This window comes from Cibotium barometz, chromosome 18 (genome assembly GCF_041138505.1).
Source record: "Cibotium barometz isolate CiBa-2024 chromosome 18, ASM4113850v1, whole genome shotgun sequence".
In the NCBI taxonomy this organism is placed as follows: Eukaryota; Viridiplantae; Streptophyta; class Polypodiopsida; order Cyatheales; family Cibotiaceae; genus Cibotium; species Cibotium barometz.
Genome location: NC_141063.1, coordinates 20,214,677 through 20,233,050, shown reverse-complemented (window position 1 = coordinate 20,233,050; position 18,374 = coordinate 20,214,677). Strand labels below are relative to the sequence as shown.

Below are 18,374 nucleotides of genomic sequence, written 5' to 3'. Positions count from 1 at the left end.
TGGGCTGGTGAATTTTTGTCGAAGATTGCTTCACAGTCACCTAAAGCTTATGCAGAGTTTTGCCCAAGGTTTGGTCGCTTTGTCCTTGCATTTGGCAGTCAGTCAGTGAGTTTGTCTGCTCTGTCTTGTGGACATGGTTTAGCTTGTACATAGCTCTCCATAAGAAGAAATAAAGCAAATACTCTTGCTTGCAGAGGGGGGGGGGGTTGGGGGGCTTTAGTGGGTAATTCGGGATCCCATCTGGTGTCGTCTCTATTACATCTCTTTCAGATTCATGTCTGCTATTTTAAAGGATTGCTAAAGACTCACTAAACTCAGGTTTAAAGAAAGGCTTTGTTGTTTCACACGGTCCTAGCTCGGTGCATGATACATTGGTATCAGGGCTTGGGACGTGATTAAACCAAGCAACCTAGGGTGAGGGCATCTGTTGGATGGTAAAGTCAGATCGGGAAAAACCACTCGCCCATCCACAATGGCATCAAGCTCTGAAGACATCACTAAAGAAGAAGAACCATTCAAACGAAACGCTTCCGCAAAAAGAAGACGAAGACAACCAAAAGCTAAAGGAGTAGATACGACAACTCCAGATTCAACTTGAAAAAGTGCAGATGGGAAAAAAAACTGGTGAATTACAGGAAACCTTGGTCGAGTAGGAGACACCTAAAGAACAAAGTTCCTCAATGGAACAATGGTATCGATGGATGACCGAAAAAGATGAGCGAGACCATGAAGCAAGACTGGTTGAACAGCTGGCAGAGAAAGCCAAAGGCAAGGCCAAAGAGGAGCGATGCGGGCGGAGCTTGAAGCAAAGGCAAGCCAAAGGCAAGGCCAAAGAGGAGCGATGCGGGCAGAGCTTGAAGCGAAGGCCAAAGAGGAGCTCGGCGCATGCTACAATTGTCTAATCAATGGGATGATCTTTGTGCAGTTGAGCACGAACAACATAGTCAGGCGGGTGGTGGCTTTATACCCAGCAGGAGACACCCAAAGAACAAAGTTCCTCAATGGAACAATGGTGTCGATGGATGACCGAAAAAGACGAGCGAGACTGTGAAGCAAGACCGGCCGAACAACTGGTAGAGAAAGCCAAACGCAAGGCCAAAGAGGAACGAGTGCGGGCAGAGCTCGAAGCGAAGGCCAAAGAGGAGCTTGGCGCATGCTACAATTGTCTAATCAATGCAATGTTCTTTGTGCGGTTGAGCACGAACAACATAGTCAGGCGGGTGGCGGCTGTTAGCACATTCATCCCTAGTTTCTGCCCATTTCTGGTGTCCTTTTGGTCCCATTTGTATGGCCCTTGATTGTGGGCTGGCCACCCCTATTTTACATGTTTTTCTGGGATTTTTCCCGGCCCTTTTGGTATTTTAACAGTCGGCCAGCTCATATGCTCCAGTCGGCCAGCATATTCAGCTCCAGTCGGCCAGCCCTCCTCACCTATATATAGGTGGGACTGGCCTCTCATTATTCATTCAGTCTTGTACATATTTTGCTCCCTCACTTATGAGACTTGTAGTGTCTCTTGCTTGGGATTGTTTTGCTTCAGTATATTTAGCATAGTTTTCTCCATCTCTCTCTCTCTCTCTCTCTCTCTTGCACTCTCTGTTCAGCACATTCTAGTGTCACTTGGCTTCCGCTCTGTGCACTCTTTCGTGGTATCATCGCTCCCGGTTTAGCAACCTCTTTGCTGCCCCAGATTCAGCACTGCTTTCAGCACCTCCTTCTCTGCGTTTTCCTTCAGATCTGCAGCTCTTTCATGCTGCGTTTTCTGGACTGAACCTAGTCACTTTGCCTCTGCGTTTTTCTCTCAGATCTGCAGCTTCCTTTGCTGCGTTTTCTAAACTGAACAAGCTGGTTGCTACGCCCTTCAATTTGGCTTCATCAATACAGCCTTCAGGTACTGTTTGACCAGTTTTCTTCTCTTCCACGTGGAGTTTGGGACATAGGCGGCCTGTTTTCTTCAGGACAGCAGCTTCCTTTGCTGCGCTTTTCCTCTCCCGTGGGTTTGCTCCTTTGCAGAGGGGGTCTGTGGTGTTTCAGGCTTTGGTGGCACTCTTGGTGCCTGTGGAGGACACTTCTACTTTAGAGTTTGTGCGTTTTTCTTGAGGAGAGCCCAAGCTACTGTCCTTGTTGTTGCCTTTCCCTCTTGCTGTCACCAATTGGCCGACCATTTGGTCCATTCCCACATTTTTTTGCGTCTCGTTCACTTGAGGCCAGGCCGGTGTCTCATGTGAAGAGGCCAGTATTTTGCTGACATGGACGGGAGCCAGACTGGTGCCACTGGCCGACCATTTGGTCCATTCCCACATTTTTTGCGTCTCGTTCACTTGAGGCCAGGCCGGTGTCTCATGTGAAGAGGCCAGTATTTTGCTGACATGGACGGGAGCCAGACTGGTGCCACCCGTGTGTTAGCAGGATGGTGTTGTATGGACGGGAGCCAGATCAGTGCCACCCGTGTATGACCTGGACTGTGTTCGATCCATGGGACTGTCACGCCATGGAAGAGCCAGTATTCGTGCCGTGTTTTACCTATGGGACTGTCACACCTAGGGAAACTCGTGCCTGGAACTGTGTCTTACCTATGGGACTGTCACTCCATAGGAAGACCAGGTTTTTATGTAATAAATGTCGTGCCAGTTTTGTGCCGACAAATATTTTGTACATGTTCCATGAACGGGAGATATGTCCATGTTACTTTTGCACATGCACACATATTTTGCATGCTTGAAACTGTTTTCGCATGACATGTATTCGTGTGTTTGCCTGCTTGACGTGTTACTTACTGAGCGGGGACGCCTGCCAGTGAGTCGTGAAGTGTGCCCTGTATTCTGACAAGTTTCAGTGCATGTGAACAGGTGGTAAGTATGTTGCACTTGTTGTTTAATGTTATTTTATTCTAACCCCTTTATTTATAAGGTTAGGGGTTCACATTCATTTAAAAGTGGGTGCCCAAAGGGCCAAGGTGGGAAGCCTCACTTTTAAGTGAGTGTGGGGGTGGGCATGGTCACCAACCCCCACTAGTCCCCTTCATGCATGCGTGGGAACACTCTAGTGAAATCTTCACTTTGATTTTATTAAAGAAATCTCCCTTCTTCAAGCGTGGCATCCAATCGCTTCTCTCAAGTGTTGAATTCATCAACCGACGCTGGTTGCTCATTCGGCTGGCTGCGAACTGCACAGCAGGTGGCCTCCATCCATCTCCTTACTGCTGCGCCTGCCTCTCCACAGGGGGCTGAACACTACTGCTGGTGGCTGCGTTGAAATCTGCAGGGGATTACCTGCCTTTGTGCTCCAACTGGCTGCAACTGCCCCTCCTGTACGGTGGACTCTACTGCTGGCTGCGCCTCCATCTCTACAGGCGGCTGATTCTGAAACTGGCTGCTGCAGGCGGCTGCCCCCACTTCAGGCGCATCTCAGTTTTTCCTCTGCTGTTGGCTGCGCCTCCACCTCTACAGGCGGGCTGTGAACTGCACGACAGAGGACTGCTTATGCTGCACTGTTTCCTCTACGCCATCTCCTACAGGCTGTTTCCCCCAGGCGGCTGCCATATCCTCTACTGTACGGCTGCAGACAGACGCCTGTAAACAGCAGCCAGGTGCCCTTCCTCCCATTGGCTGGCTGCAAACTACCCTCTACACGACTGGAGTTTACTGCCCTTGCTGCTGCAACTGTACGACCAGCTTCAGTGGGCTGCTCCCCTTCTCCTGGAGCACCTACTCCTCTATCCGGTGTCTGCTGTATTGCTGCTCCCACAGGCGGCTGCTCCTACCGGCTGTGCCCTTTTTGGTGGTACTCTTAGTGGTGAGTCTTCACGAGGCTCCTCTTTCTCCAACAAAGGTGGTTTCAAAGACTACACAAACACTACAAGTTTTGGTCTTCTATCAACCATCTACAAGTAAGTGATTTTCAGATTTGAGTAAAGCATTTAATGTTTAAATCTGGTAAGAGATTCGTCCCGCTCGGCCTACACCCGTTCGGTGCCGGGTTGTCCAAGCTATATGGGCGAACCTCGGTCCAAAGGTGCTGAGATCGGGAGAGCCAGGCGTTAGTACGAGAGCGCCTGTCTGTGCGTGGTCTCGGAACACCAGTGTGGTGCTCTCCGCGGAGTCCAGTGAAAGCACAGGACCGTAGTGATTGGACCACACTAGTGGTCGTTCTGCTCCGAGTTTTTCTACATCGAAATTCGAGCTATTTTGTTTAATACTGTTTTCATATGTACATGGACATGATCTGGTTCTCAGAACCCATGGAGCATTGTATTCTTTAAATACTCCCAATAAATATATCATATATTGAGGGGGGGGTCGGCCCGTTCCGGCCCCAGTGCTGGTGTCCATCTTTCCATTTCTGTTCATTTAAATTTCAAGTTGTTTTAAGTTGTCCATTTCATATTTGTGGTTTTAAAGTTGTGCTATTAAACGTGTAGGTGTCCAATTGAGTCTTTCCCACTTGACGGGATCGGTTTCATTGGTATCAGAGCACGGTTGTTTCCCTCTTCCTAGTGGGGAAACGAACCTGTGTATTGGACATCCCGCTTTTAGCAAACTTTGAACACAATGGACAGCCAAGGCAACCCTTTGGAAGTACCAAATTCGAGGGGTCCATCTAGTGCTTCTCGTGGGTCTGATGCCCTGCGAGGTAGACACAAGCCTCTTGAAAGGGTTCTGGATAGTGAATCCAAAGGTCAACTGTCTCCAGGAAAGACAGTTATGCTTGAACAAGACCCTGATGCTATGAGGGCTGAAATGGAACATATGAGAAAACTTTTGCAGGCTCAAGAGCAAGAATTGAAGTTTTTGCATGAAGATCCTCATCTGCAAAGTGCTATTGAAGCCAGGAAGGCAGATGCTATGGTTGATGTAACCTTTGAATCTATGGCTCGTGAAGTGGGCAAGAAACCAAGGGAGTTGGCACTTGCCTATCTCCTTCGCAAAGGTGATATCAAAGAGGGGGATGACGGAGAGCTAAAATTCAGAAATCCACCTCGTTTAAAGCATGGAGATCCTGCATCCCAGAGGCTGAAATCTTTTATGCAAAGGGAAGAGGTGACTGTCACTTCTCGTCATGCATCCTCTCCCCAAGGCACTAAGCCTGACAGAAATATGTATGCCAGTGCTCATGGAGGGCACGAAAGTCACATGCATGCAAGATATGTATCTCATGGTGACAGGTCTGCTTCCAGAAAAATTTTGCCTTCTGAGTTGTCTCATGGAGAGACCATGCCATATGCAGGTAAGTCACATGCATCTGAGCTTCGAGTTCGTGGAGCACATGCCACCGTGCCCCATGAAGCTTCTATGACGGCCCATGGAGCCCATGCAGACAGGGCTACCCCGTTGGATAAGGGGAAAAGAAAAAGAGAGGACCATGAGCCTCATGCCAGGAAGCTCAAGGAGTTCAAAGCAGGTGATAAATCTGTCAAATTTGATGTCTTTCATGGTGAACATGATGCTTCTAAGGTGTTAGCGTTTGTGGCACAGTTCGACATTGCCTTTAGTGATGAGGATTTCACAGAAAAGTCGAAGGTGCGCCATGCTAGCATGTTTCTGAAAGGCACTGCTGCCCATTGGTGGATCACCGAAAAGATCACCAAGGATCCCATCTCTACTTGGAAGGAATTCAAAGACAGATTTTATGCTCAGTTCTTGCCACCCAATGCAGAGCAAACTCTCACTCAAAAGTGGGACAGGCTGGAACAAAAAGAGAATGAGAGTGTGCAACAGTATGTGAATAAATTTTGGAAAGTGTTGCTGGAAGTGACTCCCTTCATGCTAATCTCTGAGGAGGAAAGAAAGAGGAAGTTTCGTTCTGGATTGCAACCTGCTTATAGATCGGGTATTGAATTGCACCCAAAACATACGTTGCAACAACTCACAGCTTCTGCACTTGCTACTGAGCAATTGGTGCTCAAGATCAAGCAAGATCAAGGAGGTTCCAAGGCGAAGGACAAGGCTGCCCCTAATCAGCAAAAGGGTGGACAGCCACCTAAAAAGAACTTCCGGGAGCCTTACAAGGGTGGTAAAGCTGAAAATAAAGAACAGGGCCCAAGAAAGAACAAATTTGGCTTAACCCCGGAGCAAAGAGAGCAATATGCTAAGGATGGAAAATGCTTTTCTTGTGGTAGCAAAGACCACATGTTCCGGCAATGCCCAGATCGCAAACCAAAGCACGAGGACAAGCATACCAAAGCAAATGTTCATGCAGTTCCTGATGTGCAAGGTAATACAGGTCATGATGCTAAGGAGAGAATGGTTTGCAAGGCATGGGGGCAAGTTAAGGATCAGCCCGCACTCTTCATGTTTGATGACTGTGCAACTGACAATTTCATCTCTATGCAAATGGCAGCTACATTGGGAATTGAGGTTGAAAGCATGGGACCTCAGATTGAAGCCGAAGCTGCATTCATTGGTAAAGAGGTGCAGGTTACCCCTTTGATTGGGAAGTTGCGTATTCATATACAGGGCTACCTTGACAATGAGCATTTCTTAGTTGCTCCTTTGAATGGATGTGATGCATTGTTGGGCAAGCCGTGGCATCATAGGCTTGAGCCCCGCAAAGACTACAAGTCCAATATGATTTCTTTTATGCATAAAGGCCGCATGCACTTTATTGATGCTGGCAAAGAAGGGGATTCCATCCCAGTTGTATCACACATCCAAATTAATAAAGCAATGAAAAAGAGTCTTTCAGCGTACTTGATTTTTGTGCGTGATAGTCTTGTGCCAAATCATCAAAGTGTGGATGCTATGTCTAATGATAGGCTGAATTTTCTTAATGCATTCAAAGACTGTTTTGCTGACTCATTGCCAGGTGAACTACCTCCCCAAAGGCCCGAAGATCATTGCATAGATCTTGTGCCAGGTAGTTCTCCACCTAACAAACCCGCATACCGAGTGAGTGCTGCACAACAAGAAGAAATTATGAAGCAGGTTAATGAGCTTTTAGAGAAAGGTTTGGTTCAGCCCAGTTCCTCACCTTACTGCTCTCCTGTGCTTCTTGTTCAAAAGAAGGACGGATCATTCCGTATGTGTGTAGATTATAGAGCTTTGAACAAGCTTACCATCAAGAACAGATTTCCTATTCCACGTATTGATGATATCTTGGATAAGCTTGATGGTTCAGCTTGCTTTAGCAGACTTGATTTGAAGAGTGGTTATCACCAGATACGTGTGGTACCGCAAGATGTCCATAAGACTGCATTCAGGACAGCCTTCGGATTATATGAATTCTTGGTCATGCCTTTTGGTCTCACCAATGCTCCTGCTACTTTTAATCGTATGATGGATAGGATATTCCGATCCCATCGTAAGTTTACAGGAGTCTTCTTTGATGATATCTTGGTTTTCTCCAAGAATGAGCAGGAACACAGAACTCATTTGGTCACAGTGTTGGAAGAGTTGCGGAAGCATAAACTTTTCGTCAATGCCAAGAAAAGTGAGTTTTTCCTTTCAGAGATTCATTATCTAGGACATATTGTATCCAAGGATGGAGTTACAATGGATCCTGCAAAGATAGAGACTATTCGGAATTGGCCCGAACTGCAAAACGTACATCAAGTACGTAGTTTTCTGGGATTATGTTCATACTACAGGCGTTTCATAAGGCATTTTGCTATGATTGCCACTCCTCTACATGATCTCACGAAGAAGAAAACTGTTTTCAAATGGACTTCAAAGGAACAGGATGCTTTCTTGCAGCTCAAGCATGCGATCATATGTGGTCCAGTATTGATTGTTCCTGACTTGCACAAGCCATTCGTGGTTGAATGTGATGCTTGTGGTGATTGCATAGGAGCTGTCCTAAATCAAGAAGGGCATGCAGTTGCATACGAGAGTCGTCGTTTGCATGATGCTGAGCTTCATATGGATATCTATGAGAAAGAGCTCTTGGCTGTAATTCACGCCTTAAAGATTTGGAAACACTACCTTCTTGGGGCTGAATTTGTGGTCAAGACAGATCATCAAAGCTTGAGATACTTTTTATCTCAAACCAAGCTTTCAGAGAAGCAAATGAGAATGGCGAATTTTCTTTCCATGTTTCATTTTCAGATTGTGCATACTCCAGGAAAGAAAAATGTGGTGGCCGATGCATTATCTAGGAGGCCTTATATTGCTGCAGTCTCAGTGGCCTCTCATGGAGATCTATCTGCTATGAGAGATTTGTATCATTTGGATGCTGATTTTTGCCATATATGGACTGATTTGAGGGCTGGTCATTCACATGCCTCTTATGTTATCAATGAGGGTTATCTCATGAAGGATAATTGCCTATGTGTGGTGAAGGATTTGCGTCCAAAGGTTATGGACGAATGTCATGCTCCACCTTATGCTGGTCATAGAGGTATTATGCCTACTACTCGCATGATCCAGAGGTATTTCTTTTGGCCAAGCATGCGTAAAGACATTGAGGCTTATGTGCGTCAATGTATTACTTGTCAAAAGGTGAAATTCGACAGGCAAAAGCCTCCAGGTTTGCTTCAGCCATTGCCTATTCCCTCGCAACCTTGGGAAAGTATTACGATGGATTTTATTATGGATTTGCCTAGATCCCAGCATGGGAATGATGCTATTTGGACTATTGTGGACAGGTTTAGCAAGCAAGCTCACTTCTTGCCCGTCAAGAAAACCATTAAAGCTGATCATATGGTAAAGCTTTTTCTTGCTAATATTTTCAAGCATCATGGTATGCCTAAATCCATTGTTGGGGATAGAGATCCCAGGACTACAAGCCTATTTTGGAGGGCTTTGTTTGATAATATGGGTACTAAGCTTGAGTTTTCATCAGCTTATCATCCCCAAACGGATGGCCAAAGTGAAGCTGCGAATTCAGCTGTGTTGGATTTATTGAAGTGTTATGTGGCAGATCAAAAGAGTGCATGGGAGAAGTATCTTCCACTTGTTGAGTTTGCCTACAACAATACAATCCATGCTTCCACAGGAAAGGCTCCATTTGAGGTTGTTTATGGCAGAGTGGTCTTGCCACCCATCCTTCGTACCAAGGATGAGATTTTTGCTGCTGATGAATATGTTCGTGACTTGGATGTTGCCTTTGGTCAAGTGCGGACAGCCATTGCAAGATCTCAGGATAAGCATAAAATGGCTGCTGATAAGCATAGAAGGGACATGGAAGTCAAAGAAGGTGATTGGGTATTGCTGAAATTTGAGAAGGCTAGGCTTCGGAAGAGGCCAGGACGAGAAGGATCATATCCTAAGCTTTCTCCTCGCTATTATGGACCCTTCAAAGTGATTCACAAGATCAATGAAGTGTCATACAGACTTGCTTTACCTAGTCATTGGAAGATTCACAATGCTTTTCATGTGAGTCTATTTCGGAAATATGTGGGGCCAGATCCTGATGAGCCTGTCACAGAAGATCCGCCAGAAATTGAAGAGCTTGAGGAGATCCTCCAGCCAGAACAGATTGTTTTTCACAAGGAGAGAAAGCTACCTGCAGGAAAGCTTTCCAGGAGATACCTTGTGAAGTTTAAGAATTATTTGCCTATTGATGCCAAGTGGGTAAATGAGGAATATTTTGCAGATTATCCGCAATTGCTGCAGGCATATCTTGAGGCTTTTAAGTTGAGGTCAACTCTTTAGAAGCCCGGGGGGATGTCACCAATTGGCCGACCATTTGGTCCATTCCCACATTTTTTTGCGTCTCGTTCACTTGAGGCCAGGCCGGTGTCTCATGTGAAGAGGCCAGTATTTTGCTGACATGGACGGGAGCCAGACTGGTGCCACTGGCCGACCATTTGGTCCATTCCCACATTTTTTGCGTCTCGTTCACTTGAGGCCAGGCCGGTGTCTCATGTGAAGAGGCCAGTATTTTGCTGACATGGACGGGAGCCAGACTGGTGCCACCCGTGTGTTAGCAGGATGGTGTTGTATGGACGGGAGCCAGATCAGTGCCACCCGTGTATGACCTGGACTGTGTTCGATCCATGGGACTGTCACGCCATGGAAGAGCCAGTATTCGTGCCGTGTTTTACCTATGGGACTGTCACACCTAGGGAAACTCGTGCCTGGAACTGTGTCTTACCTATGGGACTGTCACTCCATAGGAAGACCAGGTTTTTATGTAATAAATGTCGTGCCAGTTTTGTGCCGACAAATATTTTGTACATGTTCCATGAACGGGAGATATGTCCATGTTACTTTTGCACATGCACACATATTTTGCATGCTTGAAACTGTTTTCGCATGACATGTATTCGTGTGTTTGCCTGCTTGACGTGTTACTTACTGAGCGGGGACGCCTGCCAGTGAGTCGTGAAGTGTGCCCTGTATTCTGACAAGTTTCAGTGCATGTGAACAGGTGGTAAGTATGTTGCACTTGTTGTTTAATGTTATTTTATTCTAACCCCTTTATTTATAAGGTTAGGGGTTCACATTCATTTAAAAGTGGGTGCCCAAAGGGCCAAGGTGGGAAGCCTCACTTTTAAGTGAGTGTGGGGGTGGGCATGGTCACCAACCCCCACTAGTCCCCTTCATGCATGCGTGGGAACACTCTAGTGAAATCTTCACTTTGATTTTATTAAAGAAATCTCCCTTCTTCAAGCGTGGCATCCAATCGCTTCTCTCAAGTGTTGAATTCATCAACCGACGCTGGTTGCTCATTCGGCTGGCTGCGAACTGCACAGCAGGTGGCCTCCATCCATCTCCTTACTGCTGCGCCTGCCTCTCCACAGGGGGCTGAACACTACTGCTGGTGGCTGCGTTGAAATCTGCAGGGGATTACCTGCCTTTGTGCTCCAACTGGCTGCAACTGCCCCTCCTGTACGGTGGACTCTACTGCTGGCTGCGCCTCCATCTCTACAGGCGGCTGATTCTGAAACTGGCTGCTGCAGGCGGCTGCCCCCACTTCAGGCGCATCTCAGTTTTTCCTCTGCTGTTGGCTGCGCCTCCACCTCTACAGGCGGGCTGTGAACTGCACGACAGAGGACTGCTTATGCTGCACTGTTTCCTCTACGCCATCTCCTACAGGCTGTTTCCCCCAGGCGGCTGCCATATCCTCTACTGTACGGCTGCAGACAGACGCCTGTAAACAGCAGCCAGGTGCCCTTCCTCCCATTGGCTGGCTGCAAACTACCCTCTACACGACTGGAGTTTACTGCCCTTGCTGCTGCAACTGTACGACCAGCTTCAGTGGGCTGCTCCCCTTCTCCTGGAGCACCTACTCCTCTATCCGGTGTCTGCTGTATTGCTGCTCCCACAGGCGGCTGCTCCTACCGGCTGTGCCCTTTTTGGTGGTACTCTTAGTGGTGAGTCTTCACGAGGCTCCTCTTTCTCCAACAAAGGTGGTTTCAAAGACTACACAAACACTACAAGTTTTGGTCTTCTATCAACCATCTACAAGTAAGTGATTTTCAGATTTGAGTAAAGCATTTAATGTTTAAATCTGGTAAGAGATTCGTCCCGCTCGGCCTACACCCGTTCGGTGCCGGGTTGTCCAAGCTATATGGGCGAACCTCGGTCCAAAGGTGCTGAGATCGGGAGAGCCAGGCGTTAGTACGAGAGCGCCTGTCTGTGCGTGGTCTCGGAACACCAGTGTGGTGCTCTCCGCGGAGTCCAGTGAAAGCACAGGACCGTAGTGATTGGACCACACTAGTGGTCGTTCTGCTCCGAGTTTTTCTACATCGAAATTCGAGCTATTTTGTTTAATACTGTTTTCATATGTACATGGACATGATCTGGTTCTCAGAACCCATGGAGCATTGTATTCTTTAAATACTCCCAATAAATATATCATATATTGAGGGGGGGGTCGGCCCGTTCCGGCCCCAGTGCTGGTGTCCATCTTTCCATTTCTGTTCATTTAAATTTCAAGTTGTTTTAAGTTGTCCATTTCATATTTGTGGTTTTAAAGTTGTGCTATTAAACGTGTAGGTGTCCAATTGAGTCTTTCCCACTTGACGGGATCGGTTTCACTTGCACCCTCTTACAACATATTCTCGGGTGCTGTCCAACCTCTTAGGGCTGCGTTTTGGTGGAGGAAAGACCCTATATCAGCGTTTTCTAATTTGGACAGTTTTTATCTTATGAGGGTTGGTTCTATTGATTGGATCAATGATGACAACTTCAGGCTCCCGTACCACTCTCTTGTCATTTCCTTGATGAGGCAGACAAGTTGGATGGTGGTAACTTTCAGTCATGGAAGTTGTAGGTTACTTCTATTCTCAGGGAGTATGGTTTGATGGAGTTTCTCTCGTACAAGAATCAGTGCTTCCCGGACCTTGCCTCTGCGGAGGATGTGTGTCGGTGGAGGAAGACTGACGGACAGATCTATGGCTTTCTCCTCCTGAATTGTCAGGATTCGGGTCTTCGACACTTCCTCTATGCTCCTGATGATGCTTCTACTTTTTGTGTGTGGCAAGTGCTTTGTACCTGTATGGTGATGCAAGTGATTGGCGGATGGTTTCTGCTTCTGGGTGCTATGTAGCCAGTGATCTTATGGATACTTCTTTTGGAGATATTCCTGCAGCGAAGGATAGTGGGCCAATTTTGCTCACTACATTTGAGGAGTTTGTTTCTCCTGTTGCCCTGCCTTTAGTTTCTGTGCATACTTCTCCTTGCCAGGATGATATATCTCGTAATGTTTTTGAGGAAGATAGTGGGCTATCTTTGCTCACAGCTTCTGAGGGAGATTTTCCTCCTATTGCTTCGCCTTCGATTCTTTCTTCGTCAACCAGTGACCAGGATGTGTTGCTGGTCCCTTTGCCTTCTACGGAGGAGCGTGCTTCTACGCTGTGTGATGCTATTGAGGAGACTACTACTACTTCAGTTACCACTACAGTGGATGTTCCTCTTCCTCTTACTCTGTGTGAGGATTCTGGATTGTGGTCAGGTGTGTCCGCGACCGTGCTTGGGGCACAGTGGTACTTCCAGGGATTGAAGGATTGGGATTGGGATTTGGTTGGGCCTGTGGAGTCCCGACATCAGTTTTCAGAGGGGGCAGTTGAGTTCTTACATCTGGCGATGCCGACCTTTGAGGAGGGTGCTATTATACAGCATTACCTGGCAGCTTGTACTATTACTTTTGTAGCTCAGTTACTGTGGAGATTGCTTGTGGAGCTTTCCTAGTACGTGTTGTTGTTGCTTTCTTTTGTCTTTGACAGAGGATGACTTCTTCGTATTCTCGGAGTTACGTTTAGCATCTGGTGCCGAGAGGGTGTGTGCACATTCATCCCCAGTTTCTGCCCATTTCTGGTGTCCTTTCGGTCCCATTTGTATGGCCTTTGATTGTGGGCTGGCCACCCCTATTTTACATATTTTTCTGGGATTTTTTCCAGCCCTTTTGGTATTTTACCAGTCGGCCAGCTCATATGCTCCAGGAGGGCTGGCCGACTGGAGCTGAATATGCTGGCCGACTTAAATAGGTGGGGCTGGCCTCTCATTATTCATTCAGTCTTGTACATATTTTGCTTCCTAACTTATGAGACTTGTAGTGTCTCTTGCTTGGGACTGTTTTGCTTCAGTATATTCAGCTTAGTTTTCTCCATCTCTCTCTCTCTCTCTCTCTCTCTCTCTCTCTCTCTCTCTCTCTCTTGCGCTCTCTGTTTAGCACATTCTAGTGCCACTCTGCTTCCGCTTTGTGCACTCTTTCAGTGGCTTTATACATAGAGGTTTTCATGTTTTCTTCGATGGACACCCTTCCACCCAATCAGGGGTGATGATGATGATTGTCCATGATCGTTTTCAGCCTTCTGTTGTGTATCAAGATGTACATGGTAGATTTATGGTTGTGGAGATCACTTATTAAGAACAACTTCTTTGGTTGGTTGGTGTGTATGCGAGGTCTTCTTTGTTTTCTTTCGATGGTTGCGTCTTTGGCATAATTGGCTCATGCGAAATGCTTTCATCTTTGATTCACAATCAGGGGTGAAAGGTCATGTCCAGCGCGTTCATGGTCTATTGCTTTGGCAAGTTTCTTCTTTGATCGATGCACATGTTCTCTTGAGGGCACAAGATGACCCCTGGTTACATGCTCTTTGTACGGTGGGCATGCCTCATGTAGTCTTTTAGTGTGTGCGGTCTGACAGCCTCTATGTACATGTTTGTATAGCTGGTCATGATACCTGTGCTTTGTATTACATTTTCGTAATCTAATCAACCAACCATTACGAGAAAAGAAAGAAAGAAGAGAGTGTTTCTGTGTGTGTATACAAGACAGGTGTGTGAGAGAGTGCATGTGCACGTGTATGTGTGAGAGAAAGAGTTGTGTCTGTGCATGTGATAGAGACATAGAGAGAATGCATGTGAGAGAGACACCCACAGAAATGCGTCTTTGTGAGGGAGTCACACATAGACACATGCATACACACGTGCACACAAATACACATAGGCGTATACGAACACACACATACACGTGCGCACACACACGCTTGCACACACATACACATGCATAGATGCATACACATGCACGTAGTCGTACACTTGCATACGCACATACATATGTATGCACATGCATACAAGAAAAAACTTCATGCTGCAGCAACGCGCGGGTCACCTACTATATAATGTTAAAGACTTGCCATTTTCTAGCGGTTTTCATTTCGTAGTTTCATCCCATTTCCATTGTATAATATAAGCCGTTTCCTTTTCCTTATTCTGTTTACCATTTTCGTTTCCGTTTCTGTGTCCGCGGCCGTGTCATGGATAGAGTAGAGGGCTGCATAATGCATTATCCACCACATGTGTCTCTCCGTGGTGCCAAAGAATGTTGCGGATCTAGGTCTGGCAGGTGGAGGGTCTGGATCTTTGAGGATGAGGGCGCCTAGGTTTTTTCAGGGAGACCGCCTCACCCCATGGTACATGTGGATAGCTTGTAGGGTATATATATTCATATGTATGTATATAATCACACACACACACACACACACACACACACACACACACACACACACAAACTTTTTTTTTTTTTTTTGGTAGTGAAACCACTGCTTCATTACTAAAAGTAATGTACATTCATAGCTGTCCTAGAGTGGGACAACTGCGAGTGAGATCAGAAACAGTGGGAAAACACTTGGAGCTGCGGAAAAGAGAGGTCTCCAAGATGTATATAATTACACACACACACACACACACGTAAAGTTATGGAGCATGCCCCCGAATGTGTGCAAAGAAATGCAACATGACATTGCCCACTGCCTGAGTCAGAGAAAGTAATGTTGTCAATTGAAGATTTTCTTTATTTTATGAGAAGCTCATTAGTGTACTTTTTAGTGAACTTTTGATTATATATATGCACAGAACTAAATTTTAATATTTTTGAATGAATCTCAATCTGTTGTACAATTTAAGGTACATGTTCACTAGGAAATTTTTATTTGCAATGGTTTGATGATGAGATAGCATCTACAAATTTATAATTCTTTGGTCTCAAATTAAAGCTTCAAATGTATAGAAATATTCATTCATTCAGTTGATATACAGTAGATTAGGTCAATCTCTCTGCCATCTCTTTGTGTGTTCAGTTTGTGCGTTAATGAGCGGTAGTTGCAGCACATAATCAGCACTTTTCCACTTAGCATGTTACACGACTGGTGGTCATTTGTTGAGAGGCACTTTTTGCGAGGAGTGGGAAGAGTGTCTAGGCGAGTGTCAAAGGCTGAGGCAGGGTGTGATGATCAAGGGAGAGGGAGCAGTAGCCTCTGGGTGTGTCATCCAGAAGGAGATGTGGAGCATTGTGTCTGCTAGTGTTTCATTTTTAGTTTTAACATCTATACAAGGAAAAAGCTTAGAATGGAGTTAACCATTCTATCGCCAATGTAACAGGAGACAGTGAACACTTGCTACCTAAAATTGTATGGGCTGTTTGTGTGCCCGTATTGCAGAAATCAACTGTATCAACAGCAGCTTTTCACAATATTGTGAGTAACTGAGGTTCGAAAGCTTGTAGAAGAACTCTATATTTCTTGCTAGGTTAACAAGGTGTTTTGATTGAAATACTAAAATTTGGTAGTACAATTTTTAATGTTTTGAATTCAGGTTGCCCAGATGCTAGCAGAGATGTTTATCAGCAAGAATGCATGGAAATATGCACAAATTTCATTAGTCCCTTACCTTGTGAAACCAATTGAACTCATACTATGGAGAGAGCAAGATGTTACAAGCAATTCTCAATTGAATGGGATACAGACTGTGAAGACTGCTTCTTCAAATCTCGTATATGAAGGCAGGCCATGTATCTACAAACCACTGAAATTCTATGTAGTATGTCACATTGTGGCGGTGTTGATGTCCAACGCATCAAACGACACAGAAATAGAGCCATCAGATATAAAAGGCTCTTGCCGAAGCTCAGGAGAGGCTTTCTGTATAGATGTGATTTCAAGATTCTTTCATCCATTGTTGTCAGTCATTTCTCAAACAAATGATGATACAGAACGACAGTGTGCAATCAAGGTGTTCTTACCTCCGGTTTTGAGAGCTATCCTCAAACTAAACCAGAGCATGCACAAAGAATTAGTGTAAGGCTCAAACTAAGGCCTCTGTAAATCCCAATGCTTTGTCTTCACTGTTAGGAATCTAATTTCAAGTAGAGTGAACACACACACACACACACACACACACACACACACACACACACACACATTTTTTTGGTGAAGTCTAATTATATTTATGTTACAGTAAGCAGTCCCCAGAAAAAGGACATGCAGCTACAACATCAAAAGACAGCAATGTATGACAAGTATGCAGAGTAATCCAGATCACAGGCATGCAGACAGCCGAAGAACGATTGTCGCAGAGACGCCCGGAAGCAGTGGTATTTAGCTAGAGGCGGATCACCAAATACTCTATGGTTTCTGTCTTTCCATAGAGTCTAAAGAGCCCAGTAGCGAACCCAAGTGAAAAAAAAGATCATACCCCTGCCTACCAGGGAGAACTCCAAATAGCCAGTAAAGCTTGCCGAAGGAAGCACTGGGGAAGCGTGCGTGCAGAAGCTGACGAAGAAACTATAGGAAATCACGACTCTCAGGGCAATGCAAGAAGAGATGGGACATGGACTCCCGCAGGACCATACATCTGTGACAAGTTGATGGACCAATGTGTGTGCGTGGCAAAACCTGTCCAACTGGGAAAACCCCGAGCATGACCCGCCATAAGAAAACTCGTTGGTGAAGCGGCAGTTTGCAAGCCCAGAGATACCGCAATCTTCTTCGCCACCAACGTGCATCACGAGTCATACATAGACCAAATGCGATTTGCATGATCTGAAATGTCTTATACAACTTGGCTACCGTAACATCCGCTAACAGCAACGGACGGCAGCGCGGATCATCAGAGTAGAGGGCCCAGACCTTGAGTCGATGCGTAAGCTCAAGACGGGATATCGTTTGAAAGTACTGGAGCATCTGTGAAAGTGCATGCCAAAGGGAGCTATAGTGCAGGCCCAATCCAAACTGTCTGACTGCCGCTGGAAAAGACAATGCATTTCCTACATCATCAAGCACATCACCCACAGTATGGATCCCTTTTGACTGAATAAAATATGAACGTCTGGGCTCCTGCAAAGCCAGTGAAAGTGCAAGCACGTTCGACCAATGCAAGCTCTCAGCACGCAGAGGGTTCCCATCAAGAGTGTCCCATCCGGTCCATTTAAGATGAGAGAGAATGTGTTTCCAGTCAGAAAGCATACGGGTCACAAAAGGGCATGTTGGGGTAAAGGCATTATGCCCACCCTTGTAGTGTGTACAAGCCCATAAGTTATAATACATAGTACACTTAGTACTTTTAATGTACTAAGTGCACTATGTGTACTAGAGCAAATATATATGTGTGATAGGGGAGTCACACACACACACTTGATGAGTTGACTTATCCCCACATCTCTCTCTCTCTCTCTCTCTCTCTCTCTCTCTCCCCCTTCTTCTCTGTGTGTATGTCTCCCACATGAAACCCTAATTCTATCTCCCTTCAACTGGTATCAGAGCTTTGGCTACAGGAGATCCCTGTGGTAGAGAGTGGTAGGGTTTCTACATCGAAGAGCATTGGCTTCAGGGTTACGAATTTGATTGTTGTGCTGACTGCGACAAGCTGGCTAGGGTTTGTTAGGGTTGTGCAGTGTGTAGCGACTAGCCCTGCGTTGAACTAGTCGCAGGCAGGTGGGCGGAAAGAGAAGGAGGCGAGGGCAGCCATTTCTCCTTCAGCAGAGCGATGGGTGAAGCTGGAGCCGCTGGAAAAACACGTGGCGTGTCTGGTGCTGGTAAGCGTGTCGCTGGCAGCAAAGTACCCGTTCGCGGGTCTGACGGTGGCGTAGGCGAGTCAAAGACTGCAGTACGCGGTGGTGGTGCCATCACTGGCGGGCGGCGCTCAGCCCATCGCGTGTAGCGCTGGCCAAGGCGTAACAAAGGGCACAGGTAGGTGTCCCCGTGGAGCTCC

General features: G+C 46.3%; 1 protein-coding gene across 6 annotated transcripts in view; it reads left to right on the top strand.

The window, feature by feature from the left end:
* Positions 1-18,374, top strand: part of LOC147629048 (tRNA/rRNA methyltransferase (SpoU) family protein) — a 276,989-nt gene that overhangs the window by 44,217 nt on the left and 214,398 nt on the right. For 5 of the 6 annotated variants that reach the window (XR_015267878.1, XM_086812261.1, XM_086812260.1 and 2 more), the window contains 2 exons: positions 15,768-15,862; positions 15,981-16,462. Coding sequence is in view for 4 of the 6 variants with exons in the window: in XM_086812261.1 (XP_086668387.1) it covers positions 15,768-15,862; positions 15,981-16,462 (577 nt within the window). In the remaining 2 variants the exon portion in view is untranslated. Of the gene's footprint in view, positions 1-15,767; positions 15,863-15,980; positions 16,463-18,374 lie in introns of those variants that run through there. The other variant, XM_086812264.1, reaches the window with a different exon arrangement.